The following is a 27,926-nucleotide window of genomic DNA, read 5'->3' as shown; positions in this document are numbered from 1 at the left end:
ACATCTTCCTTTACTGACATTCTGGCAGCATCTTCTTCCTTGGTGAAGACAGATGGAAAGTATTTATTTAGTACCTCTGCCATGTTCACTGCCTCACAATGCTACTTCCTCACTATAATTGTGACTAGTGGTGCAATGGATAACGCATATGATTATGGATTAGAAAGCAAGAGGTTCGATTCCTACTTGGTTTGGGAATTTTTTTGCAAACTGTACATTATTTTATTGCTTTCAATACCTTGCAAACTGTCCAACTTGGTGGTGTTGCCTGGCTCCAGTCCTGGTAAGTGCCTTCTTAGTGCAGCAAGCAGTGCATCAGTGTCATAATCTGAAGGTCCTGAATTCAATCTTCAGAGAAGGCATCAGGGATTACGAAGCTTTTTTTCCATCTCTCACCTCATCTTTCCATCTTTGCTGCAGAGCAAAATCAAGAACTTTTGCTGACTGCAGCCCATCAAAAGATGTTCTGCCCCTTGACCTCTCTGTACCCAAACACACAGTGAAGTTTAGGAAGTACATGGGCTATGGACTCGCTGACAACACTCTTCTTTCTGTATAATTGCACCAAGACAATCGGTGAGTGGAGAATATAATCAACGATCCCACTACTTCTCACATGCCAAGTGAGCGCTCTACCAGTTGAGCTAATTCCTCGTTTGCTGTTTGTAAATCGTCCTTCACAGTTCCCACCTCGCACTCGCCTCCAAGCTGCTCCACGACCAGCAGAGAAATCTTGATTTGGGTTGCCGCTCCTTGAATATATTAAATACTTTGCTCCAATCGGCGGTGTCGAGCATCAGCAAGTGAGGAACAGCAGAACGGGAAGCCACAGTAATCATGAATGATGCTGAGAAGAGCCCGAGCCTTCGGAAGGAAGACGAGGTCACCGGAAAGCAACAGCCGCCCGAGCTTGAGGGAGCAGCGTGAGCCCTGACTGACTGACTGATCGAAGACCTTTTTGCCTGAAATTGAGGGCGATTTGAAGTGTTGCTGCTCAAAGGCACTCCCTGCTGGTGAGCAGAGGGAAATGCTCGAGTGAAACAGCCGTGCTCGGGCAGACACAGAAAGCTTTCAGGTTTGAGAAAGGAAAAGTGGTGTCCTGTGACTCAGTGGCAACATGTTAATCTGGGAGGTGCCTGCAAAGTTCAGAGAGCGACCTTGAGGTAATTGCTGCTTATTCCAAAAGCACACTCACTCCTTCGAGCCGGAATTGAACCAGCGACCTAAGGATTACTTCAATTGTTTAATTCACTACAGTCCTCCGCTCTACCAGCTGAGCTATCGAAGGGAAGTGATATAAAAGATTGTCTTTGGTGATTGTTCACCGTGCGCCTGTTGACATGTTCAGACTCGTGGAGTCCGGTGCTGATCGAAGACTTCTTTTGCCTGAAAGCGAGAGCTGAGTGTTTTGAAGTATTGCTGCTCAAAAGCACTCCCTGCTGGTGAGCAGAGGCAAAACAGCCTTGTTTGGGCAGATACAGAAAGTTTTAAAGTTTGAGAAAGGAAAAGAGGCGTCCTGTGCCTTCATGGCAACATGTTAATCTGTAAGGTGCATGTAAAGTTAAGAGAGTGACCTTGAACTCATTGCTGCTTATTGCAAAATCACACGTACTCCTTCGAGCAGGAATTGAACAAATGATGTAAGGGTGCCTTTGTCTTATTTTCCGCAACAGTCTTGTCACTCTGCCAGCTGAGATATCAATGGGAAGCAGCAAAAATGTTTCACTTTGGTGATTGTTCACCGTGCACCTTTGACACACCCGGACTCGTGGATTCCAGTGCTCATGACTGAGGCTGACTCGGTACCTGCTCATACCGCAGCGCTGTGGGAGTGTGAGCTGCTCTGTGTTCTCCACAGCCTGGGCCAGTGACACAATGAATAATGTGACTGATTATTGATCTGGAGATTGTGGGTTTAAGTTTACGGAGGGTGTAAAGTGGAAGGCCGGGCCTGGAGAGCATTGGAATAGTCGAGTCCAGAGGTAAACAAAGGCACGGATGAGGGTTTCAGCAACAGAACATCAATCTGGAAGTTGGGATTTGTTTCTCATGATGTTAATAACTGCTATAACTGGGCTGAAATTCAATATTCTGGATCTATGTCAAATAAATCAACTTTGTTTCAAACAGAATGGGTCAATTACTTGACGAATTCAAGATAAGAGACTAATTGATGTCCTCGTTACCGATTATTATGCCTTTTCTCCTTTCTCACTTCAGATTATTTCAATTCTCATACCTTCAATTACTCTCATGGCCAAGTCCCAGTTCCCCGGTCCTTCCTGAGTGCCTCTCCCAGCCTTGGGATCCAGGGAAGATATCAGTAATGTACCCGGGATCACTAAACACAAAACCAAGTCTGTGAATCACTTTCAGCTACTGGACTTATCGTGTGTCCCACAGCATCTCTCTCACCTTCGATGTGTGAATAGAGCATCAGGCCTGGAAATCTCGTCTTAAATTTAAATACACTCAGCAAATGTATTTAACAAAATACAAACAAGTAAACACATCACGGACCAATAATCCAGCACTAAATTCAAAGGAGTAAGTCTGTTATCAAACTCCTTGAGTGGACAGAATAAAAAAAATCCCAACTCTAAGATCCCCTCGAATCCTTTGCAAATACCTTTCAAATCTTGACAATAATCAACAAGTCTAATTTAATGTTGACCTTTATCTTGAGTGGGGTTGAAATACAGAAGTGATGCTTCAGTTGTAAAGAACCTTGGTCAGACCCCACCTGGAGAACTCGGCACCGAACCTCGGGAGACATTAATCGGCCGTAGAAAAGGTACAGTGCAGATTCACCAGAATGATACCGGGGCTAAAAGGGTTAAATTATGAGGACGTGTTGCATAAACTTGGTTTTTATTCCATTGAGTTCAGAACATTGAGATGTGATCACATCGAGGTGTTTAAAATAATAAAGGTTTACAATAAGGTAGATACAGAGAAATGATTTCTTCTGGAGGGGGAATCCAGAACAAGAGGGCATAAGAAATAGGAGCATGAGTGGGCCATACGGCCCCTCGAGCCTGCTCTGCCAAACAGTAAGTACATAGCTGATCTTCAACCTTAACTCCACTTTCCTGCCCAATTCCTTGATTCCCTCGGTGTCCAAAAATCTCTCCATCTCATTCTTGAATATACTCAACGACTGAGCATCCACAGCCCTCTGCGGTAGAGAATTCCAACGTTTCACCACCCTCTGAGTGAAGAAATCTTTCCTCATCTCAGTCCTAATTGGCTGATCCCTCATCCTGAGAGGATGCCCTCGAGTTCTCGACTCTCCAGCCAGGGGAAACAGCCTCTCAGCATCTACCCTGTCAAGCCCTCTAAGAATCTTAGACGTTTCAATTAGATCACCTCTCATTCTTCTGAACTCCAGAGAATATAGGGCAATTCTACTCAATCTCTCCTCATACAACAACCTTCTCATCCCAGGAATCAATCCAGTGAACCTTTGTTGCACCCCCTCGAATCAAGTATATCCTTCCTCAGGTAAGGAGACTAAAACTGTACACAGTACTCCAGGTGTGGTCTCACAAAAGCCCTATATAATTGCAGCAAGACTTCCTTACTCTTATTCTCCAACGCACTTACAATAAAGGCCAACATACTATTTGCTTTCCGAATTGTTTGCTGTACCTGCATGTTAACTTTCTGTGATCTGTTTACAAGGACACCCAAATCCCTCTGAACACCAACATATCTTAGACCCTCACATTTAAAAAAATATTCTGCTTTTCTATTCTTCCTACCAAAGTGAATAATTTACAAATTTCCCCACATTGTACTCCACCTGCCACCTTCTTGATAATCTTAAAATTAGAGCGAGGTCATTTATGAGCAAAACAAAGTGGAAATTACAAACTCACTTCCCCGAAAGGCTGTGGATGCTGGGGCTCAATTGAAATTTTCAATATTGAGATTGATAGATTTGTGTTGTGTGAGGGTTGCAAGGGATATGGAGCAAAGGCGAGTAAATGGAGTTGTGGCACAGATTAGTCCTGATCCGATTGAACGGGGGAGTGGGCTTCAGGGGCTAAATGGCTAATTCCTGTTCCTGAACCCAGTCATTGACACCAATCACCTCCATTCTGAATATAAACACCACAGTCACCGACACCAATTTCCTCCTGTCTGATTTCAACCAATTCCACAGTCACAGATACCAATCTCCTCCTGTCTGATATAGTCATGATGTGGAGATGCCGGTGTAATATAAACCAACCCCATACTCTGTCTGATATAAACCAACCCCATACTCACTGACACCCATCTCACTGAATGGTGGAACAGGCTCGAGGGGCTGAATGGCCTACTCCTGTTCCTAATGTTCCTATATCACACTTAAGTTTCTAACATTCCTTTTCAGTCATTAATGCTTCCGACCTTGGTGTTGTCAGGAAATGTTGATCTTATGCCCTTGTTCCCAAGCCCAGGTCATTTCTCTGTATTGAGAAGAGCAATGGTCCCAACACTGCCCCTGGGGGACACCACTGTTTACATCCCCACAGTCTGAAAAACATCCATTAACCACCACTCTGCCCTTTCTCCAACTTCCCATCCACACTGACCCACTCCCTTTAATACCCTGAGCTTGAATCTGATCAACAAGCCTCCTGTCCGGCATCTTCTCAAACACTTTTTAACAATCCATCTTCACAACCTCCATTGCATTTTATCCCCACACTGTGTTATTCCCTCCAATAATCCCTGCTGTCTGTCCTGAATTAATCCATTTCATTCCCAATGTTGAAATCTTTGCTCCACCCACTCGGTTCCATCGGTTTTTCTCCACAACACAAAGGGCCAGTTTTCCCCAAGAGTTTCACACCAATCAGCTTTCAAAATGAGGCAGACTTTCAGCCAATGAGGGAGATCCGGGCTCAGCCCCGCCCACTCGGTGCCGCAAGTCCCGCCCCTCACACACTCCCATTGGTTGGAGGACCAACCGCCCGCTCGGTCCTCCAGTCCCTCTCCGCTCTTCCTATTGGTCCGGAGCTCCCGTCAATCACCCGGGCAGTGTGAGCTGAGCATGCGCGGCGGGCGGGGAGTGAGGCCGAGATCGTGTCCGCAACAGGTGAGAGATGGGCGGGGGGAGCGGGTTAATAAACCCCGGGGGAGGGGGCGGGGGCTTCACAAACCCCGAGTGCGGCCCCGGGCCCGAATATCAAACAGTGAACATTCTCCTCTCTCTCTCTACACTCCGGGGGCTCCGGTTTAGATCAGACCCGAAACTCGACAAACGGCCCGCGGCCTCCGAGCATGCGCAGTGTCAGCGTCAAACCTCGTGACTCATCGAATCAGGGAGCGTCTGTAAATGAAGGAGAAATGTTGATCGGTCAGGGAGCGTCTGTAAATGAAGGAGAAATGGTGATCGGTCAGGGAGCGTGTGTAAATGAAGGAGAAATGGTGATTGGTCAGGGAGCGTGTGTAAATGAAGGGGAAATGGTGATTGGTCAGGGAGCGTCTGTAAATGAAGGAGAAATGGTGATCGGTCAGGGAGCGTCTGTAAATGAAGGAGAAATGGTGATCGGTCAGGGAGCGTGTGTAAATGAAGGAGAAATGGTGATTGGTCAGGGAGCGTCTGTAAATGAAGGAGAAATGGAGATCGGTCAGGGAGCGTCTGTAAATGAAGGGGAAATGGTGATCCGTCAGGGAGCGTCTGTAAATGAAGGGGAAATGGTGATTGGTCAGGGAGCGTCTGTAAATGAAGGGGAAATGGTGATCAGTCAGGGAGCGTCTGTAAATGAAGGAGAAATGTTGATCGGTCAGGGAGCGTCTGTAAATGAAGGAGAAATGTTGATCGGTCAGGGAGGGTCTGAAAATGAAGCAGAAGTGGTGATCAGTCAGGTTGTGCCTGTCAATGAAGCAGAAGTGGTGATAAGGCAGGAAGAATCTGTAAATGAAGGAGAAATGGTGATTGGTCAGGGAGCGTCTGTAAATGATGAAGTAATGGTGATTGGTCAGGGAGTATCTGTCAATGAAGGAGAAATGGTGATCAGTCAGGGAGAGTCTGTAAATGAAGGATAAGTGGTGATCGGTCAGGGAGCATCTGCAAATAGAGAGTAAATGATGACAGATCAAGGAGCGTCTGTAAATGAAAGAGAAATGGTGAAGGTCGGGGGAGTCTGTCGATGAATGAGAAATGGTGATCGGGCAAGGAGCGTCTGTATATGCAAGAGAAATGGTGAAGGTCAGGGGGCGTCTGAAGATGAAGGAGAAATGGTGATCGGTCAGGGAGCAATCCCCATATCCCTTGATTCCCTTAGAGTCCAAAAATCTATCAATCTCAGCCTTGCATATACTCCACAGCCCTCTGAGGTAGAGAATTCCAAAGATTTACAACCCTCTCAGTAATGAAATTCCTCCTCATCTCAGTCTTAAATGGCCGACCCCTTATCCTGAGACAGTGCTCGTACTTCTACACTGTCCAGCCAGGGGAAACATCCTCTCAGTATGTACCCTCTCAAGCCCTCTCAGAATCTTACAAGTTTCAATGAGATCACCTCTCATTCTTAGAACCAGAGAAAAGATACAGCACAGAAGGGGGCCATTCGGCCCATTGTGTCCGCGCTGGCTCGAAGAACAACCAGGTGCCCATTCTAATCCCACCTTCCAGCACTCGGTCCGTAGCCCTGCAGCTTACAGCACTTTAGGTGCAGGTCCAGCTACTTTTTAAAAGAGTTGAGGGTCCCTGCCTCAACCACCAATTCGGGCAGTGAATTCCATGCACCCACCACCCTCTGGGTAAAAAAGTTTTTGTATTATCTGCACATTTGCCTATCATGCTCCCGATATTCAAGTCCAAATCATTAAGATATACCACAAACAGCAGGGACCCAACACTGAGCCCGATGGCACACCACTGGAAACAGATTTCCATTCGCAAAGATATCCATCAACTTTTACCCTTTGTTTCCTGTTACTGAGCCAATTTTGGATCTAATTCACCACATTTCCCTGCATCCCATGGGCTTTTACCTTTCTGACCAGTCTGCCACGTGGGACCTTGTCAAATGCCTTGCTACAATCCATGTAGACAACATCCAACAGCACGACCCTCATCAATCCTCCTTGTCACTTCCTCAAATAATTTAATCAGATTTGGAAGGCATGACCTTCCCTGAACAAATCCATGCTGACTATCCCTAATTAAACCATGCCTTTCCAAGTGACAGTTTATCCTATCTCTCAGTATTGATTGTAATAGTTTGCCCACCACCGAGGTAAGACTGACCGGCCTATAATTGTTCGGTCTTTCCCTTGTAACCTTTTTAAACAATGGTTTTACGTTTGCAGTCTTCCAGTCTTCTGGTACCTCCCCTGTATCTAGTGAGGATTGGAAAATGATCCTCAGAGCATCCGCTATTTCCTCCCTGGCTTCCTCTAATAGCCTAGGAAACAATCCATCCGGCCCTGGTGACTTATCAACTTTCAAGGATTCCAGTCCCTCTGGTACTTCCTCTCTCGTTATGTTTACCTTATCCAATATTTCACAACTGTCCTCTTTAACTACTACGTCTGGATCATCCTGTTCCTTTGTCAATACGGAGAAAAAATATTCATTTCAAACCCGACCCACATGTTCTGCTTCGACACACAAGTTACCCTTATCATCCCTGATAGGTCCCACCTTTTCCTGAGCTATCCTCTTGTTCTTAATGTACTGATAAAATATCTAACATTCTTCTGAACTCCAGAGAGTATAGGCCCATTCTGTTCAATTTCTCCTCATTGGACAACTGTCTCATCCCAGGAATCAATCCTGTGAACCTTCGCTGCATATGCCCTTCCTCAGATAAGGAGAGCACAACTGTCCACAGTATTCCAGGTGTGGTCTCACCAAAGCCCTGTACAATTGCAACAAGACTTCCTTATTCTTCCACTCCAACCCCCTTGCAATAAATTCCAACATTCTATTTGCCTTCGAATTGCTTGCTGTACCTGCATGTTATCTTTCGGTGTTTCTTGTACGAGGACACCCAAATCTCTCTGGACACCAACATTTAATAGTTTCTCACCATTTTAAAAATTCTGTTTTTCTATTCTTCCGACCAAAGTGAGTAACCTCACATTTCCCCACATTATACTCTATCTTCCACCTTCTTGCCCACTCACTTAACCTGTCTATATCCCTTTGCAGGCTCTTTGTGTCCTCCTCACAGTTTACTTTCCCACCTAGCTTCATGTCGTCAGCAAACTTGGATACATCACACTTGGTCCCATCATCGAAGTCATTGATATATATTGTAAATAGCTGAGACCCAAGCACTGATCCTTGCGGCACCCCACTAGTTACACGTCCAGGCCATCAATATATATCAAAAAGAGTCATGGTCCTAACACCAACCCCTGCGGAACACCACTGTATACTTCCTTCCAGTCTGTAAAACAACGGTTCACCACTGCACTCTGCATTCTGTCTCTCAGCCAATTTTGCACCCATGCTGCCATGGGCTTCAATTTTACCAACAGGTCCATTCGGTGGTACTTTACCAAACGCCTTTGAAATGTCCGTGTCCACAACATCGAGTGCACTACCCTCATCAACCCTCTCCGTTATTTCATTGAAGAACTCAATCAAATTAAATTATTTTACTTTTAACAAATCTACTTTTAACAAATCTATATTGACTGTCATTTATTAACCCACGTTCTTCCAAGTGAGAATTAATTTTGTCCCGGATTCTGGCCTCGAGAAGTTTCCCACCACCGACGTTAGGCTGACTGGCCTGTAATTGCTGGGTTTATCCCTCTCCCATATTCTTGAACAGGGGTGTGACACTTGCAATCCTCCATTCCTCAGACACCACTCCCATATCCAAGGAGGATTGGAAGATTGTGGTCAGAGCCTCCGCTATCTACACCCTTACTTCCCTCAGTAATCTCGGAGGCATCCCATCTGGACCGAAAGACTTTTTTACTTTGAGCACTGCCAATCTTTTAAGTACCTCCTCTTTATCTATTTTTATCGTCTCCAATATCACTACTACCTCCTCCTTTACTGTACAATGGCAGAATCCTCTTCTCTGGTGAAGACGGATGTAAAGTACTCATTTAGTGCCTCAGCCATGCCCTCTGCCTCCACAAGAAGATCTCCTTTTTTGTCCCAAATCGACCCCACCCTTCCTTTGACTCCCCTTTTACTGTTTGTATGTTTATAAAAGACTTTTGGATTCCCTTTTATGTTAACCACCAATCTATTCTCATACTCTCTCTTTGCACCTCTTATTCCCTTTTTTAGCTCTCCTCTGTACTTTCTTTGTTCAGCCTGGTTCACTACTGTATTATGAACCTTACATTCGTCATAAGCCTCCTTTTTCTGTTTCATTTTAATCTCTATCTCTTTAGTCATCATGATGTGGAGATTCATCTGACGAAGGAGATAATCTCCGAAAGCTTGTGATTTTAAAATAAATTTGTTGGACTATAACCTGGTGTTGTAAGATTCCTTTCTTTAGCCATCCAGGGAGCTCTAGCTTTGGATGCCCTTCCTTTCTCTCCCATAGGGATCTGTCCACTCTGGACCTGAACCAACTCCTCCTTCAAGGCCTCCCATTGTTCAATTAATATTGTTGTCAATTTTTGATTCCAATCCACCTGGACAAGATCCCTTTTTAACTCATTGGAATTTGCCCTCCAATCGGTTCAGTATTTTCACATTTGTTTGTTCCTTGTCCTTTTCCGTAACTATTCTAAACCCAATGAGATTATGATCACTGCTGCCCCACTGAAACATGCTCCACCTGCCCCACTTCATTCTCCACACCGAGCCCACTGCTGGACTCACATTCCCTCTCTTACATTCCCACTCTCACATTCGCCCTCTCGCGTTCGCTCTCTCGCGTTCACTCTCTCGCGTTCACTCTCTCGCGTTCACTCTCTCGCGTTCACTCTCTCGCGTTCACTCTCTCGCGTTCACTCTCTCGCGTTCCCTCTCTCGCGTTCCCTCTCTCGCGTTCCCTCTCTCGCGTTCACTCTCTCGCGTTCACTCTCTCGCGTTCACTCTCTCGCGTTCACTCTCTCGCGTTCACCCTCTCGCATTCACCCTCTCCTATTCACCCTCTCCTATTCACCCTCTCCTATTCACCCTCTCTCATTCAATCTCTCACATTCACTCTCTCACATTCTCTCTCTCACATTCGCTCTCTCGCATTCGCTCTCTCGCATTCACCCTCTCACATTCACCCTCTCGCATTCACCCTCTCGCATTCACTCTCTCGCATTCACCCTCTCGCATTCGCCCTCTCGCATTCACTCTCTCGCATTCACTCTCTCGCATTCACTCTCTCGCATTCACTCTCTCGCATTCGCCCTCTCACATTCACCCTCTCATTCGTCTTCTCTCATTCACTCTCCCACATTCACTCTCTCGCATTCACTCTCTCGCATTCACTCTCTCGCATTCACTCTCTCGCATTCACTCTCTCGCATTCACTCTCTCGCATTCGCCCTCTCACATTCACCCTCTCATTCGTCTTCTCTCATTCACTCTCCCACATTCACTCTCTCACATTCTCTCTCTCGCATTCACTCTCTCGCATTCGCTCTCTCGCATTCGCTCTCTCGCATTCACCCTCTCGCATTCACCCTCTCGCATTCACCCTCTCGCATTCACCCTCTCGCATTCACCCTCTCGCATTCACCCTCTCGCATTCACCCTCTCGCATTCACCCTCTCGCATTCACTCTCTCGCATTCAACCTCTCGCATTCACTCTCTCGCATTCACTCTCTCGCATTCAACCTCTCGCATTCACTCTCTCGCATTCACTCTCTCGCATTCGACCTCTCGCATTCGCCCTCTCGCATTCGCCCTCTCGCATTCGCCCTCTCGCATTCGCCCTCTCGCATTCGCTCTCTCGCATTCGCCCTCTCGCATTCGCCCTCTCCCATTCACCCTCTCGCATTCACTCTCTCGCATTCACCCTCTCGCATTCACCCTCTCGCATTCACTCTCTCGCATTCACTCTCTCGCATTCACCCTCTCGCATTCACCCTCTCGCATTCACCCTCTCGCATTCACCCTCTCGCATTCACCCTCTCGCATTCACCCTCTCGCATTCACTCTCTCGCATTCACTCTCTCGCATTCACTCTCTCGCATTCACTCTCTCTCATTCAACCTCTCTCATTCAACCTCTCGCATTCACCCTCTCGCATTCACCCTCTCGCATTCACCCTCTCGCATTCACCCTCTCGCATTCACCCTCTCGCCTTCACTCTCTCACATTCACTCTCTCACATTCACTCTCTCACATTCACCCTCTCTCGCATTCCCTCTCTCGCATTCCCTCTCTCGCATTCGCCCTCTCGCATTCACCCTCTCGCATTCACTCTCTCGCCTTCACTCTCTCACCTTCACTCTCTCACCTTCACTCTCTCACATTCACTCTCTCACATTCACTCTCTCACATTCACTCTCTCACATTCACCCTCTCTCGCATTCCCTCTCTCGCATTCGCCCTCTCGCATTCACCCTCTCGCATTCACTCTCTCGCATTCACTCTCTCGCATTCACTCTCTCGCATTCACCCTCTCTCGCATTCCCTCTCTCGCATTCCCTCTCTCGCATTCGCCCTCTCGCATTCGCCCTCTCGCATTCGCCCTCTCGCATTCGCTCTCTCGCATTCGCCCTCTCGCATTGGCTCTCTCGCATTCGCCCTCTCGCATTCCCTCTCTCGCATTCGCCCTCTCGCATTCGCCCTCTCGCATTCCCTCTCTCGCATTCGCCCTCTCGCATTCGCCCTCTCGCATTCGCCCTCTCGCATTCCCTCTCTCGCATTCCCTCTCTCGCATTCCCTCTCTCACATTCACCCTCTCACATTCACTCTCTCACATTCGCTCTCTCACATTCGCTCTCTCACATTCGCTCTCTCACATTCGCTCTCTCACATTCGCCCTCTCCCATTCGCCCTCTCACATTCGCCCTCTCACATTCGCCCTCTCACATTCGCCCTCTCTCATTCGTCCTCTCACATTCACCCTCTCACATTCACCCTCTCACATTCACTCTCTCATTCGTCCTCTCACATTCACTCTCTCACATTCACCCTCTCACATTCACGCTCTCACATTCACGCTCTCACATTCACGCTCTCACATTCGCCCTCTCACATTCGCCCTCTCACATTCGCCCTCTCACATTCGCCCTCTCACATTCGCCCTCTCACATTCGCCCTCTCACATTCGCCCTCTCACATTCGCCCTCTCACATTCGCCCTCTCACATTCGCCCTCTCACATTCGCCCTCTCACATTCGCCCTCTCACATTCGCCCTCTCACATTCGCCCTCTCACATTCGCCCTCTCACATTCGCCCTCTCACATTCGCCCTCTCACATTCGCCCTCTCACATTCGCCCTCTCACATTCGCCCTCTCACATTCACTCTCTCATTCGTCCTCTCTCATTCTCTCTCTCACATTCTCTCTCTCACATTCTCTCTCTCACCTTCACTCTCTCACATTCGCACTCTCGCATTCGCCCTCTCGCATTCGCCCTCTCGCATTCGCCCTCTCGCATTCGCCCTCTCGCATTCGCCCTCTCGCATTCGCCCTCTCGCATTCACACTCTCACATTCACTCTCTCATTCGTCCTCTCTCATTCTCTCTCTCACATTCTCTCTCTCACATTCTCTCTCTCACCTTCACTCTCTCACCTTCACTCTCTCACCTTCACTCTCTCACCTTCACTCTCTCACCTTCACCCTCTCACCTTCACCCTCTCACCTTCACCCTCTCTCGCATTCCCTCTCTCACATTCACTCTCTCACATTCACCCTCTCACATTCACCCTCTCACATTCACCCTCTCACATTCGCCCTCTCACATTCGCTCTCTCACATTCGCCCTCTCACATTCGCCCTCTCACATTCCCTCTCTCACATTCACTCTCTCACAGTCACTCTCTCACAGTCACTCTCTCACAGTCACTCTCCCACATTCACCCTCTCACATTCACTCTCTCACATTCACTCTCTCACATTCACTCTCTCATTCGTCCTCTCTCATTCTCTCTCTCACATTCTCTCTCTCACATTCTCTCTCTCACCTTCACTCTCTCACATTCACACTCTCGCATTCACCCTCTCGCATTCGCCCTCTCGCATTCGCCCTCTCGCATTCACACTCTCACATTCACTCTCTCATTCGTCCTCTCTCATTCTCTCTCACATTCTCTCTCTCACCTTCACTCTCTCACCTTCACTCTCTCACCTTCACTCTCTCACCTTCACTCTCTCACCTTCACTCTCTCACCTTCACTCTCTCACCTTCACTCTCTCACCTTCACCCTCTCTCGCATTCCCTCTCTCACATTCACCCTCTCGCATTCCCTCTCTCGCATTCGCCCTCTCGCATTCGCCCTCTCGCATTCGCCCTCTCGCATTCGCCCTCTCGCATTCGCCCTCTCGCATTCGCCCTCTCGCATTCGCCCTCTCACATTCGCTCTCTCACAGTCACCCTCTCACATTCGCTCTCTCACATTCGCTCTCTCACATTCACCCTCTCACAGTCACCCTCTCACATTCACTCTCTCACATTCACTCTCTCACATTCACCCTCTCACATTCACTCTCTCACATTCACCCTCTCACATTCACCCTCTCACATTCACCCTCTCACATTCACTCTCTCACATTCACTCTCTCACATTCACCCTCTCACATTCGCCCTCTCACATTCGCTCTCTCACATTCACTCTCTCACAGTCACCCTCTCACATTCACCCTCTCACATTCGCCCTCTCACATTCGCCCTCTCACATTCGCCCTCTCACATTCGCTCTCTCACATTCGCTCTCTCACATTCGCCCTCTCACATTCGCTCTCTCACATTCGCTCTCTCACATTCACTCTCTCACAGTCACCCTCTCACATTCACCCTCTCACATTCGCCCTCTCACATTCGCCCTCTCACATTCGCCCTCTCACATTCGCTCTCTCACATTCGCTCTCTCACATTCGCCCTCTCACATTCGCCCTCTCACATTCGCCCTCTCACATTCGCTCTCTCACATTCGCTCTCTCACATTCGCCCTCTCACATTCGCTCTCTCGCATTCCCTCTCTCACATTCACTCTCTCACATTCGCCCTCTCACATTCGCTCTCTCACATTCGCTCTCTCACATTCGCTCTCTCACATTCACTCTCTCACATTCACCCTCTCACATTCGCCCTCTCACATTCGCTCTCTCGCATTCCCTCTCTCGCATTTCCTCTCTCGCATTCGCCCTCTCAGATTCACCCTCTCGCATTCCCTCTCGCATTCACTCTCTCACATTCACCCTCTCACATTCACCCTCTCACATTCACCCTCTCACATTCACCCTCTCACATTCACCCTCTCACATTCGCTCTCTCACATTCACCCTCTCACATTCACCCTCTCACATTCGCTCTCTCGCATTCGCCCTCTCAGATTCACCCTCTCACATTCACTCTCACATTCCCTCTCTCACATTCACTCTCTCACATTCGCCCTCTCAGATTCACCCTCTCACATTCACCCTCTCACATTCACCCTCTCACATTCGCTCTCTCACATTCACCCTCTCACATTCACCCTCTCACATTCGCTCTCTCGCATTCGCCCTCTCAGATTCACCCTCTCACATTCACTCTCTCACATTCACCCTCTCACATTCACCCTCTCACATTCACTCTCTCACATTCACCCTCTCACATTCACCCTCTCACATTCACTCTCTCACATTCACCCTCTCACATTCACTCTCTCACAGTCACCCTCTCAGAGTCACCCTCTCGCATTCCCTCTCTCGCATTCCCTCTCTCGCATTCCCTCTCTCGCATTCCCTCTCTCGCATTCCCTCTCTCGCATTCGCCCTCTCAGATTCGCTCTCTCGCATTCACTCACTCGCATTCACCCTCTCGCATTCACCCTCTCGCATTCACCCTCTCGCATTCACCCTCTCGCATTCACCCTCTCGCATTCACCCTCTCGCATTCACCCTCTCGCATTCACCCTCTCGCATTCACCCTCTCGCATTCACCCTCTCGCATTCACCCTCTCGCATTCACCCTCTCGCATTCACCCTCTCGCATTCACCCTCTCGCATTCACCCTCTCGCATTCACCCTCTCGCATTCACCCTCTCGCATTCACCCTCTCGCATTCACCCTCTCGCATTCCCTCTCTCGCATTCCCTCTCTCGCATTCCCTCTCTCGCATTCCCTCTCTCGCATTCCCTCTCTCGCATTCCCTCTCTCGCATTCCCTCTCTCGCATTCCCTCTCTCGCATTCGCCCTCTCACATTCGCCCTCTCACATTCGCCCTCTCACATTCGCCCTCTCACATTCGCCCTCTCACATTCACCCTCTCACATTCCCTCTCTCACATTCACGCTCTCACATTCACTCTCTCACATTCACCCTCTCACATTCCCTCTCTCACATTCGCCCTCTCACACTTGCCCTCTCACACTCGCCCTCTCACACTCGCCCTCTCACACTCGCCCTCTCACACTCGCCCTCTCACACTCGCGCTCTCACACTCGCCCTCTCACATTCGCCCTCTCACATTCGCTCTCTCACATTCACTCTCACATTCCCTCCCTCACATTCGCCCTCTCACATTCGCCCTCTCACATTCGCCCTCTCACATTCGCCCTCTCACATTCGCCCTCTCACATTCGCCCTCTCACATTCGCTCTCTCACATTCGCTCTCTCACATTCGCTCTCTCACATTCACCCTCTCACATTCACCCTCTCACATTCACCCTCTCAGAGTCACCCTCTCGCATTCCCTCTCTCGCATTCGCCCTCTCAGATTCACTCTCTCACATTCACCCTCTCACATTCACTCTCTCACATTCACCCTCTCACATTCACCCTCTCACATTCACTCTCTCACATTCACCCTCTCACATTCGCCCTCTCACATTCGCCCTCTCACATTCGCCCTCTCACATTCGCCCTCTCACATTCGCCCTCTCACATTCGCGCTCTCGCATTCACCCTCTCACATTCACCCTCTCACATTCGCCCTCTCACATTCGCCCTCTCACATTCGCTCTCTCGCATTCACCCTCTCACATTCACCCTCTCACATTCGCTCTCTCACATTCACCCTCTCACATTCACCCTCTCACATTCACCCTCTCACATTCACCCTCTCACATTCACCCTCTCACATTCACTCTCTCACATTCACCCTCTCACATTCGCCCTCTCACATTCGCTCTCTCACATTCACTCTCTCACAGTCACCCTCTCAGATTCACTCTCACATTCACCCTCTCACATTCACTCTCTCACATTCACTCTCTCACATTCACCCTCTCACATTCACCCTCTCACATTCACCCTCTCACATTCACCCTCTCACATTCACCCTCTCACATTCACCCTCTCACATTCGCTCTCTCACATTCACCCTCTCACATTCGCCCTCTCGCATTCGCTCTCTCACATTCGCTCTCTCACAGTCACCCTCTCGCATTCGCTCTCTCGCATTCCCTCTCTCGCATTTCCTCTCTCGCATTCGCCCTCTCAGATTCACCCTCTCACATTCGCTCTCTCACATTCGCTCTCTCACATTCGCTCTCTCACAGTCACCCTCTCGCATTCGCTCTCTCGCATTCCCTCTCTCGCATTTCCTCTCTCGCATTCGCCCTCTCAGATTCACCCTCTCGCATTCCCTCTCTCACATTCACTCTCTCACATTCACCCTCTCACATTCACCCTCTCACATTCACCCTCTCACATTCACCCTCTCAGATTCACTCTCTCACATTCACCCTCTCACATTCACCCTCTCACATTCACCCTCTCAGATTCACCCTCTCGCATTCCCTCTCTCACATTCACCCTCTCACATTCACCCTCTCACATTCACCCTCTCACATTCACCCTCTCACATTCACCCTCTCACATTCACCCTCTCACATTCACCCTCTCACATTCGCCCTCTCACATTCGCTCTCTCACATTCACCCTCTCACATTCCCTCTCTCACATTCCCTCTCTCGCATTCCCTCTCTCACATTCACCCTCTCACATTCACCCTCTCACATTCACCCTCTCACATTCACCCTCTCACATTCACCCTCTCACATTCACCCTCTCACATTCACCCTCTCACATTCGCTCTCTCACATTCACCCTCTCACATTCTCTCTCTCACATTCACTCTCTCGCATTCCCTCTCTCACATTCGCCCTCTCGCATTCACCCTCTCACATTCACCCTCTCACATTCGCCCTCTCACATTCGCTCTCTCACATTCACCCTCTCACATTCGCTCTCTCACAGTCACCCTCTCAGAGTCACCCTCTCACATTCACCCTCTCACATTCACCCTCTCACATTCACCCTCTCGCATTCGCTCTCTCGCATTCCCTCTCTCGCATTTCCTCTCTCGCATTCGCCCTCTCAGATTCACCCTCTCGCATTCCCTCTCTCACATTCACTCTCTCACATTCACCCTCTCACATTCACCCTCTCACATTCACCCTCTCACATTCACCCTCTCACATTCACTCTCTCACATTCACCCTCTCACATTCACCCTCTCACATTCGCTCTCTCGCATTCGCCCTCTCAGATTCGCCCTCTCACATTCACTCTCTCACATTCACTCTCTCTCATTCACTCTCTCACATTCACCCTCTCACATTCACCCTCTCACATTCACCCTCTCACATTCACCCTCTCAGATTCACCCTCTCACATTCACTCTCTCACATTCACCCTCTCACATTCACCCTCTCACATTCACTCTATCACATTCACCCTCTCACATTCACCCTCTCACATTCACCCTCTCACATTCACCCTCTCACAGTCACCCTCTCACAGTCACCCTCTCAGAGTCACCCTCTCACATTCACTCTCTCACATTCACCCTCTCACATTCACCCTCTCACATTCACCCTCTCACATTCACTCTCTCACATTCACTCTCTCACATTCACCCTCTCACATTCACCCTCTCACATTCACCCTCTCACATTCACTCTCTCACATTCACCCTCTCACATTCACCCTCTCGCATTCACCCTCTCGCATTCACCCTCTCGCATTCGCCCTCTCACATTCGCTCTCTCACATTCACTCTCACATTCCCTCCCTCACATTCGCCCTCTCACATTCGCCCTCTCACATTCGCCCTCTCACATTCGCCCTCTCACATTCGCCCTCTCACATTCGCCCTCTCACATTCACTCTCTCACATTCACTCTCTCACATTCACTCTCTCACATTCGCCCTCTCGCATTCGCCCTCTCGCATTCACCCTCTCGCATTCACCCTCTCACATTGACTCTCTCGCATTCCCTCTCTCCCATTCACCCTCTCGCATTCACCCTCTCGCATTCACCCTCTCGCATTCACCCTCTCGCATTCACCCTCTCGCATTCCCTCTCTCGCATTCCCTCTCTCGCATTCCCTCTCTCGCATTCCCTCTCTCGCATTCGCCCTCTCGCATTCGCCCTCTCGCATTCGCCCTCTCACATTCACCCTCTCACATTCCCTCTCTCACATTCACGCTCTCACATTCATTCTCTCACATTCACCCTCTCACATTCCCTCTCTCACATTCACGCTCTCACATTCGCCCTCTCACATTCGCCCTCTCACATTCGCCCTCTCACACTCGCCCTCTCACACTCGCCCTCTCACACTCGCCCTCTCACATTCGCCCTCTCACATTCGCTCTCTCACATTCACTCTCACATTCCCTCCCTCACATTCGCCCTCTCACATTCGCCCTCTCACATTCGCCCTCTCACATTCGCCCTCTCACATTCGCCCTCTCACATTCGCCCTCTCACATTCACTCTCTCACATTCACTCTCTCACATTCCCTCTCTCACATTCGCCCTCTCACATTCGCCCTCTCACATTCGCCCTCTCACATTCGCCCTCTCACATTCGCCCTCTCACATTCGCTCTCTCACATTCGCGCTCTCACATTCGCCCTCTCACAATCGCCCTCTCACATTCGCTCTCTCACATTCGCCCTCTCACTTTCGCTCTCTCACATTCGCTCTCTCACATTCGCCCTCTCACATTCGCCCTCTCACATTCGCCCTCTCACATTCGCCCTCTCACATTCGCCCTCTCACATTCGCCCTCTCACATTCGCTCTCTCACATTCACTCTCTCACATTCACCCAATCGCATTCGCTCTCTCACATTCGCCCTCTCACATTCGCCCTCTCACATTCGCCCTCTCACATTCGCCCTCTCGCATTGACGATCCGGATTCTTTCCCCTCAGTCTGGTTCAGTATGAACTGAAGTCGAATACATTTTAAAGTTCAGCACAACTTTAATAGCAGGGTTCTTAGTCTGCAGCATTGATTTGGACTCCTGATAGAGTCCCTCTATGCTGGCAGAGCAAGAACAAAAACATACAGAAATCCACACGTTTTTATACAATCAATTGGGGTTGGAACATACTTAACGAGGGTCAACACCAATCATAAGCCGGGCACAGGTTGCCATGCGAGGTTCCATTATTTCCGGCCAATCATAAATCGTCCATGTGCTGACCATGTTGCTGTTAGACATCAAAGGGTATACTTCCTCACCTTCCAACTTGGAATGTTCTTCCCTGTTCCTTCTGTTCCTTATCTCCCAACCTGGAATGTCTTTCAACTTTGGCTAAGCTCGTTACCTATATTGATCTGCCATAAACATGGAGACATTCAGACCAGTCCTTGAATCACATCAAACACTCGACATTGCTAAGACCATGCAAACCTGCTGACTACGCAAACATATGGCCCAGCAGGAGGCCAGGCCACCTGTACCAATCTCAGTTACTAACTAATTAACCCTTTCTAACCATTTTACATTCTGCTTCTTTGCCACGTAGGCATCTTAATATTTTACCGAAAACTGACCACGTTGGGATTCTCAGCATTCGCTCTCTCACATTCCCTCTCTCACATTCGCCCTCTCACATTCGCCCTCTCACATTCGCCCTCTCACATTCGCCCTCTCACATTCGCCCTCTCACATTGACTCTCTCACATTCCCTCTCTCACATTCGCCCTCTCACATTCGCTCTCTCACATTCACCCTCTCGCATTCACCCTCTCGCATTCACCCTCTCGCATTCACCCTCTCACATTGACTCTCTCACATTCCCTCTCTCGCATTCGCCCTCTCGCATTCACCCTCTCGCATTCACCCTCTCGCATTCACCCTCTCGCATTCACTCTGTCGCATTCACTCTGTCGCATTCACTCTGTCGCATTCACTCTCTCGCATTCCCTCTCTCGCATTCCCTCTCTCGCATTCCCTCTCTCGCATTCGCTCTCTCGCATTCGCCCTCTCGCATTCGCCCTCTCGCATTCGCTCTCTCGCATTCACTCTCTCGCATTCCCTCTCTCGCATTCCCTCTCTCGCATTCCCTCTCTCGCATTCACTCTCTCGCATTCACTCTCTCGCATTCACTCTCTCACTCCCTCTCTCGCATTCCCTCTCTCGCATTCGGCCTCTCGCATTCGCCCTCTCGCATTCGCCCTCTCGCATTCGCTCTCTCGCATTCGCCCTCTCACATTCGCCCTCTCACATTCGCCCTCTCACATTCGCCCTCTCGCATTCACTCTCTCGCATTCCCCCTCTCGTATTCACCCTCTGACATTCACCCTCTGACATTCACTCTCTCCCATTCACTCTCTCACATTCACTCTCTCACTTTCACTCTCTCACATTCACTCTCTCATTCCCTCTCTCGCATTCACTCTCTCGCATTCCCCCTCTCGTATTCACCCTCTGACATTCACCCTCTGACATTCACTCTCTCCCATTCACTCTCTCCCATTCACTCTCTCCCATTCACTCTCTCACATTCACTCTCTCACATTCGCTCTCTCACATTCGCCCTCTCACATTCGCCCGCTCACATTCGCCCTCTCACATTCGCCCTCTCGCATTCGCTCTCTCGCATTCGCTCCCTCGCAATCGCCCTCTCGCATTCGCTCTCTCGCATTCGCCCTCTCACATTCGCCCTCTCACATTCGCCCTCTCGCATTCGCCCTCTCGCATTCCCCCTCTCGCATTCACCCTCTGACATTCACTCTCTCACATTCACCCTCCCACATTCACCCTCTCACATTCGCTCTCTCACATTCGCTCTCTCACATTCGCCCTCTCACATTCGCCCTCTCACATTCGCCCTCTCACATTCACCCTCTCACATTCACCCTCTCACATTCACTCTCTCACATTCACTCTCTCACATTCACCCTCTCACATTCACTCTCTCATTCCCTCTCTCACATTCACCCTCTCACATTCACCCTCTCACATTCACCCTCTCACATTCGCCCTCTCACATTCACCCTCTCACATTCGCCCTCTGACATTCCCTCTCTCACATTCACCCTCTCACATTCGCCCTCTCACATTCGCCCTCTGACATTCACCCTCTCACATTCGCCCTCTGACATTCACCCTCTCACATTCGCCCTCTCACATTCACCCTCTCACATTCACGCTCTCACATTCGCCCTCTCACATTCCCTCTCTCACATTCACCCTCTCACATTCGCCCTTTCACATTCACCCTCTCACATTCGCTCTCTCACATTCACCCTCTCGCATTTTCACCCTCTCACATTCCCTCTCTCACATTCACCCTCTCACATTCGCTCTCTCACATTCACCCTCTCGCATTTTCACCCTCTCACATTCGCCCTCTCACATTCACTCTCTCGCATTTTCACCCTCTCACATTCGCTCTCTCACATTCGCCCTCTCACATTCACTCTCTCACATTCACCCTCTCACATTCACTCTCTCGCATTCGCCCTCTCGCATTCGCCCTCTCGCATTCGCCCTCTCGCATTCGCTCTCTCGCATTCGCCCTCTCGCATTCGCCCTCTCGCATTCGCCCTCTCGCATTCGCCCTCTCACATTCGCCCTCTCACATTCACCCTCTCACATTCACCCTCTCACATTCACTCTCTCGCATTTTCACCCTCTCACATTCGCTCTCTCACATTCGCCCTCTCACATTCGCCCTCTCACATTCACCCTCTCACATTCGCCCTCTCACATTCACTCTCTCGCATTTTCACCCTCTCACATTCGCCCTCTCACATTCGCCGTCTCACATTCGCCCTCCCACTTTCGCTCTCTCACATTCGCTCTCTCACATTCGCTCTCTCGCATTCACCCTCTCACATTCACCCTCTCACATTCGCCCTCTCACATTCACCCTCTCACATTCGCCCTCTCACATTCACCCTCTCGCATTTTCACCCTCTCACATTCACTCTCTCACATTCACCCTCTCACATTCACTCTCTCACATTCACTCTCTCACATTCACCCTCTCACATTCACTCTCTCGCATTCGCCCTCTCACATTCACCCTCTCACATTCACTCTCTCACATTCACCCTCTCACATTCACCCTCTCACATTCACCCTCTCACATTCACTCTCTCGCATTCACTCTCTCGCATTCGCCCTCTCGCATTCGCCCTCTCGCATTCGCCCTCTCGCATTCGCCCTCTCGCATTCGCCCTCTCGCATTCGCCCTCTCACATTCGCCCTCTCACATTCACTCTCTCGCATTTTCACCCTCTCACATTCGCTCTCTCACATTCGCCCTCTCACATTCACCCTCTCCCATTCACCCTCTCCCATTCACCCTCTCCCATTCGCCCTCTCACATTCACTCTCTCGCATTTTCACCCTCTCACATTCGCTCTCTCACATTCGCCCTCTCACATTCGCCCTCTCCCATTCGCCCTCTCACATTCGCCCTCTCACATTCACCCTCTCACATTCGCCCTCTCACATTCGCCCTCTCACATTCGCCCTCTCACATTCGCCCTCTCACATTCGCCCTCTCACATTCGCCCTCTCACATTCACTCTCTCACATTCACCCTCTCACATTCGCCCTCTCGCATTCGCCCTCTCGCATTCGCCCTCTCGCATTCGCCCTCTCGCATTCGCCCTCTCACATTCACCCTCTCACATTCGCCCTCTCACATTCGCCCTCTCACATTCACTCTCTCGCATTTTCACCCTCTCACATTCGCTCTCTCACATTCGCCCTCTCACATTCACCCTCTCCCATTCACCCTCTCCCATTCACCCTCTCCCATTTGCCCTCTCACATTCACTCTCTCGCATTTTCACCCTCTCACATTCGCTCTCTCACATTCGCCCTCTCACATTCGCCCTCTCACATTCACTCTCTCGCATTTTCACCCTCTCACATTCGCCCTCTCACATTCGCCCTCTCACATTCGCCCTCTCACATTCGCCCTCTCACATTCGCCTTCCCACTTTCGCTCTCTCACATTCGCTCTCTCACATTCGCTCTCTCGCATTCACCCTCTCACATTCACCCTCTCACATTCGCTCTCTCGCATTCGCCCTCTCGCATTCGCCCTCTCGCATTCACTCTCTCGCATTCACCCTCTCACATTCACCCTCTCACATTCACCCTCTCACATTCGCCCTCTCCCATTCGCCCTCTCACATTCACTCTCTCACATTCACTCTCTCACATTCACTCTCTCACATTCGCCCTCTCACATTCGCTCTCCCGCATTCGCCCTCTCACATTCGCTCTCTCACATTCGCTCTCTCACTTTCGCTCTCTCACTTTCGCTCTCTCACATTCGCCCTCTCACATTCGCTCTCTCACTTTCGCTCTCTCACATTCCCTCTCTCACATTCACTCTCTGACATTCACCCTCTTGCATTTTCACCCTCTCGCACATTCACCCTCTCACATTCACTCTCTCACATTCACTCTCTCACATTCACCCTCTCACATTCGCTCTCTCACTTTCGCTCTCTCACTTTCGTTCTCTCACATTCTCTCTCTCACTTTCGCTCTCCCACTTTCGCTCTCTCACTTTCGCTCTCTCACTTTCGCTCTCTCACTTTCGCTCTCTCACTTTCGCTCTCTCACTTTCGCTCTCTCGCATTCCCTCTCTCGCATTCACTCTCTCGCATTCACTCTCTCGCATTCACCCTCTCGCATTCACCCTCTCACATTCACCCTCTCACATTCCCCCTCTCACATTCGCCCTCTCACATTCGCCCTCTCACATTCGCCCTCTCACATTCCCTCTCTCACATTCCCTCTCTCACATTCGCCCTCTCGCATTCGCCCTCTCGCATTCGCCCTCTCGCATTCGCCCTCTCGCATTCGCTCTCTCGCATTCGCCCTCTCACATTCGCTCTCTCACATTCGCTCTCTCACATTCGCTCCCTCACATTCACCCTCTCGCATTCACCCTCTCGCATTCACTCTCTCGCATTCACCCTCTCGCATTCGCTCTCTCGCATTCGCCCTCTCACATTCACCCTCTCTCATTCCCTCTCTCGCATTCACTCTCTCGCATTCACTCTCTCGCATTCACCCTCTCGCATTCCCTCTCTCGCATTCCCTCTCTCGTATTCGCTCTCTCGCATTCGCTCTCTCACATTCACCCTCTCGCATTCACCCTCTCCCATTCACCCTCTCACATTCACCCTCTCACATTCACCCTCTCACATTCACCCTCTCACATTCACCCTCTCCCATTCACCCTCTCACATTCACCCTCTCCCATTCACCCTCTCACATTCACGCTCTCACATTCACGCTCTCACATTCACCCTCTCACATTCACCCTCTCACATTCACCCTCTCACATTCCATCTCTCACATTCGCTCTCTCACATTCGCCCTCTCACATTCGCCCTCTCACATTCGCCCTCTCACATTCGCTCTCTCACATTCGCTCTCTCACATTCGCCCTCTCACATTCGCCCTCTCACATTCGCCCTCTCACATTCGCCCTCTCACATTCGCCCTCTCACATTCACCCTCTCACATTCACCCTCTCACATTCACCCTCTCACATTCACTCTCTCACCCTTTCACTCATGGTTTAGGACCACTGAAAGATGATGCGATGGGTTTGGATTTCAGCACAGTGAGGAAGGAGACTGCGCGGGATGGGGGATTTGCAGCTTTGAGGGAACAAGAGAGGAAAGCATGTTCTGTGGACACTAACATAGCCTGTTCTGAATTTCGATCCTGTATTTACAGTGATGACTTTTAAACCTCTTCATGTCAAGATCTGACAGAGTCATTCGCATCATCAGGACCTGAATATCATCGGCCTTTGTATGTGGAAGGAGAAATGTTCGTCTGTTCTGTCTCTGGGAGAAGATTTCAAACACCCGAGTGAGAGTGTTCCAATGCACTGACTGTGGAAAGAGCTTTAACCAGTGAAACAGCCTGAAAAAACATCACACCATTCACAGCGGGGAGAAACCGTACACGTGTTCTGTGTGTGGACGAGGCTTCAACTGATCGTCCAACCTGGAGAGACACAAGGACACCCGGACCACGGAGAAACCGTGGAAATGTGGGGACTGTGGGAAGGGATTCAATTACCCGTCAGAGCTGGAAATTCATCGACGCAAACACACCGGGGAGAGGCCGTTCACCTGCTCCGTGTGTGGGAAGAGATTCGCTCGGTCATACAGCCTCCTGATACACCAGCGAGTTCACACAGGGGAGAGGCCGTTCACCTGCTCCGTATGTAAGAAGGGATTCACTCAGTTATGCAACCTTCTGTCACACCAGCGAGTTCACTCCGTTGAGAGACCTTTTAAATGCTCTGACTGTGAGAAGAGATTTAAACGCAGAATTGAACTGGTGACACACCAGCGAGTTCACACTGGGGAGAGGCCGTTCTCCTGCTCCGTGTGTAAGAAGAGATTCACTCAGTCATCCCACCTGCTGATACACCAGCGAGTTCACACTGGGGGGAGGCCGTTCTCCTGCTCCGTGTGTAAGAAGAGATTCACTCAGTCATCCCACCTGCTGATACACCAGCGAGTTCACACTGGGGGGAGGCCGTTCTCCTGCTCCGTGTGTCAGAAGAGATTCACTCAGTCATCCCACCTTCTGTCACACCAGCGAGTTCATACTGATGAGAGACCTTTTAAATGTTCTGACTGTGGGAAGAGGTTTAAAAGCAAAAGGAATCTGCTGACACACCAACGCGCTCACACTGGGGAGAGGCCGTTCACCTGCTCTGTGTGCGGGAAGGGATTCACTATTTCATCTGAACTGCTGTCGCACCAGCGATTTCACACTGGGGAGAGGCCTTTTAAATGTTCTGACTGTGGGAAGAGATTTAAAATCAGAAACGAATTGCTGACACATCGACGCACTCACACTGGGGAGAGGCCGTTCACCCGCTCTCAGTGTAAGAAGAGATTCACTCAGTCATCCACCCTGCTGACACACCAGCGAGTTCACTCTGAAGAGAGACCTTTTAAATGTTGTGACTGTAAGAAAAGCTTTAAAAGCAGAAACGAACTGCTGAGACATCGACGCACTCACACTGGGGAGAGACCGTTCACCTGCTCCGTGTGTAAGAAGAGATTCACTCGGTCATCCCACCTTCTGTCACACCAGCGGGCTCACACTGGGGAGAGGCCGTTCACCTGCTCCGTGTGTGGGAAGGGATTCACTCGGTCATCCCACCGACTGAGACATCAGCGGGTTCACACAGGGGAGAGACCTTTTAAATGTTCTGACTGTGAGAAGAGGTTTAAAAGCAAAGTTAATCTGCTGACACACCAACGCACTCACACTGGGGAGAGGCCGTTCACCTGCTCCGTGTTTGGGAAGAGATTCACTCGGTCATCCACCCTGCTGACACACCAGCGAGTTCACTCTGATGAGAGACCTTTTAAATGTTCTGACTGTGAGAAAAGCTTTAAAAGCAGAAACGAACTGCTGAGACATCGACGCACTCACACTGGGGAGAGACCATTCTGCTGCTCCGTGTGTAAGAAGAGATTCACTCGATCATCCCATCTTCTGTCACACCAACGAGTTCACTCTGATGAGAGACCTTTTAAATGTTCTGACTGTGAGAAGAGGTTTAAAAGCAGAAACGAACTGCTGAGACACCAACGCACTCACACTGGGGAGAGGCCGTTCATCTGCTCCGTGTGTGGGAAGAGATTCACTCGGTCATCCCACCTTCTGACACACCAGCGAGTTCACTCTGATGAGAGACCTTTTAAATGTTCTGACTGTGAGAAGAGGTTTAAAAGCAGAAACGAACTGCTGAGACACCAACGCACTCACACCGGGGAGAGGCCGTTCACCTGCTCCGTGTGTAAGAAGAGATTCAATCGGTCATCCCACCTTCTGACACACCAACGTACTCACCCTGGGGAGAGACCTTTAAATGTTCTGACTGTGAGAAGTGTTTTAAAAGCACAAATGATCTGCTGAAACACCAACACACTCACACTTGGGAGAGACTGTTCACCTGCTCCGTGTGTGGGAAGGGATTCACTCATTCATCCCACCTTCTGAGACATCAACTTGTTCACACTATTGAGTGACCTTTTAATTCACTGACTGTGAGAAGAGCTTTAAAAGCAGAAATGAACTGCTGACACATCAACTCGCACCCATTGGGGAGAGACTGTTCACCTGCTCCATGTGCTGGAAGGGATTCACTCAGTCATCACACATGCTGAGACACCAGCGAGTTCACATATGACTGCAGGGGTTGGATTCTGCTGTTAATCCCATCCAGGACTGAACCATGTTCATTCTGACAGTTGGGATTTGTTTCTGCTGATGTCAATAACCCCTATAACTGGGCTGGAGTTTAATATTCTGGATATCTGTTTATTAAATCCACTTTATTTTAAACCCTTGTTGTAGATTTTGGTCTTTCCCACCTGAGTGTTTAGCCTCACCTGACTGGAGCTCAGAAAGGACAATCTAGGGGGAGGTTCGTCCAGTGGGAACAGAACTTCAGCCTGGACACAGTCCTTCAGGGCCACACTGAGAAGGGCAAACGGCACTTTGGTCTTTCTCGTCTCTCTTCTCTGATAGCAAAGTCACCGTGCGGCATCCAGTCTAAAAATGACTGTGGTAATTATTCTA

At 49.7% G+C, this 27,926-nt stretch overlaps 1 protein-coding gene and 1 non-coding gene across 2 annotated transcripts; one reads left to right on the top strand and one right to left on the bottom strand.

Annotated features, from left to right (window-relative positions):
- Positions 1 to 135: 135 nt before the first annotated feature.
- Positions 136 to 27,689, top strand: LOC137336000 (zinc finger protein 268-like). Its single transcript, XM_068001503.1, has 2 exons — positions 136 to 283; positions 25,330 to 27,689. The coding sequence occupies exons 1-2, from the start codon at positions 136 to 138 to the stop codon at positions 27,258 to 27,260; spliced, it is 2,079 nt and encodes a 692-aa protein (XP_067857604.1). The 3' UTR covers positions 27,261 to 27,689.
- Positions 1,196 to 1,288, bottom strand: trnay-gua (transfer RNA tyrosine (anticodon GUA)). The gene is made up of 2 exons: positions 1,252 to 1,288; positions 1,196 to 1,231 (listed from the first exon to the last, which is right to left on the bottom strand). It is a non-coding gene; the product is annotated as a tRNA-Tyr (tRNA).
- Positions 27,690 to 27,926: the final 237 nt, after the last annotated feature.

The sequence above is a fragment of the Heptranchias perlo genome, chromosome 20, assembly GCF_035084215.1.
Source record: "Heptranchias perlo isolate sHepPer1 chromosome 20, sHepPer1.hap1, whole genome shotgun sequence".
In the NCBI taxonomy this organism is placed as follows: domain Eukaryota; kingdom Metazoa; phylum Chordata; class Chondrichthyes; order Hexanchiformes; family Hexanchidae; genus Heptranchias; species Heptranchias perlo.
Note: the sequence above shows the minus strand (reverse complement) of the source record. Positions and strands in the feature narration are given on the sequence as shown.

Excerpts from the sequence above, each read along its gene's own strand:
- LOC137336000 (XM_068001503.1), top strand. The coding sequence starts at position 136 with ATGGATAACGCATATGATTATGGATTAGAAAGCAAGAGGTTCGATTCC. Across the intron at positions 284-25,329 it reads GTTGCCTGGCTCCAGTCCTG|GACACAAGGACACCCGGACC; the intron begins GTAAGTGCCTTC and ends CCAACCTGGAGA.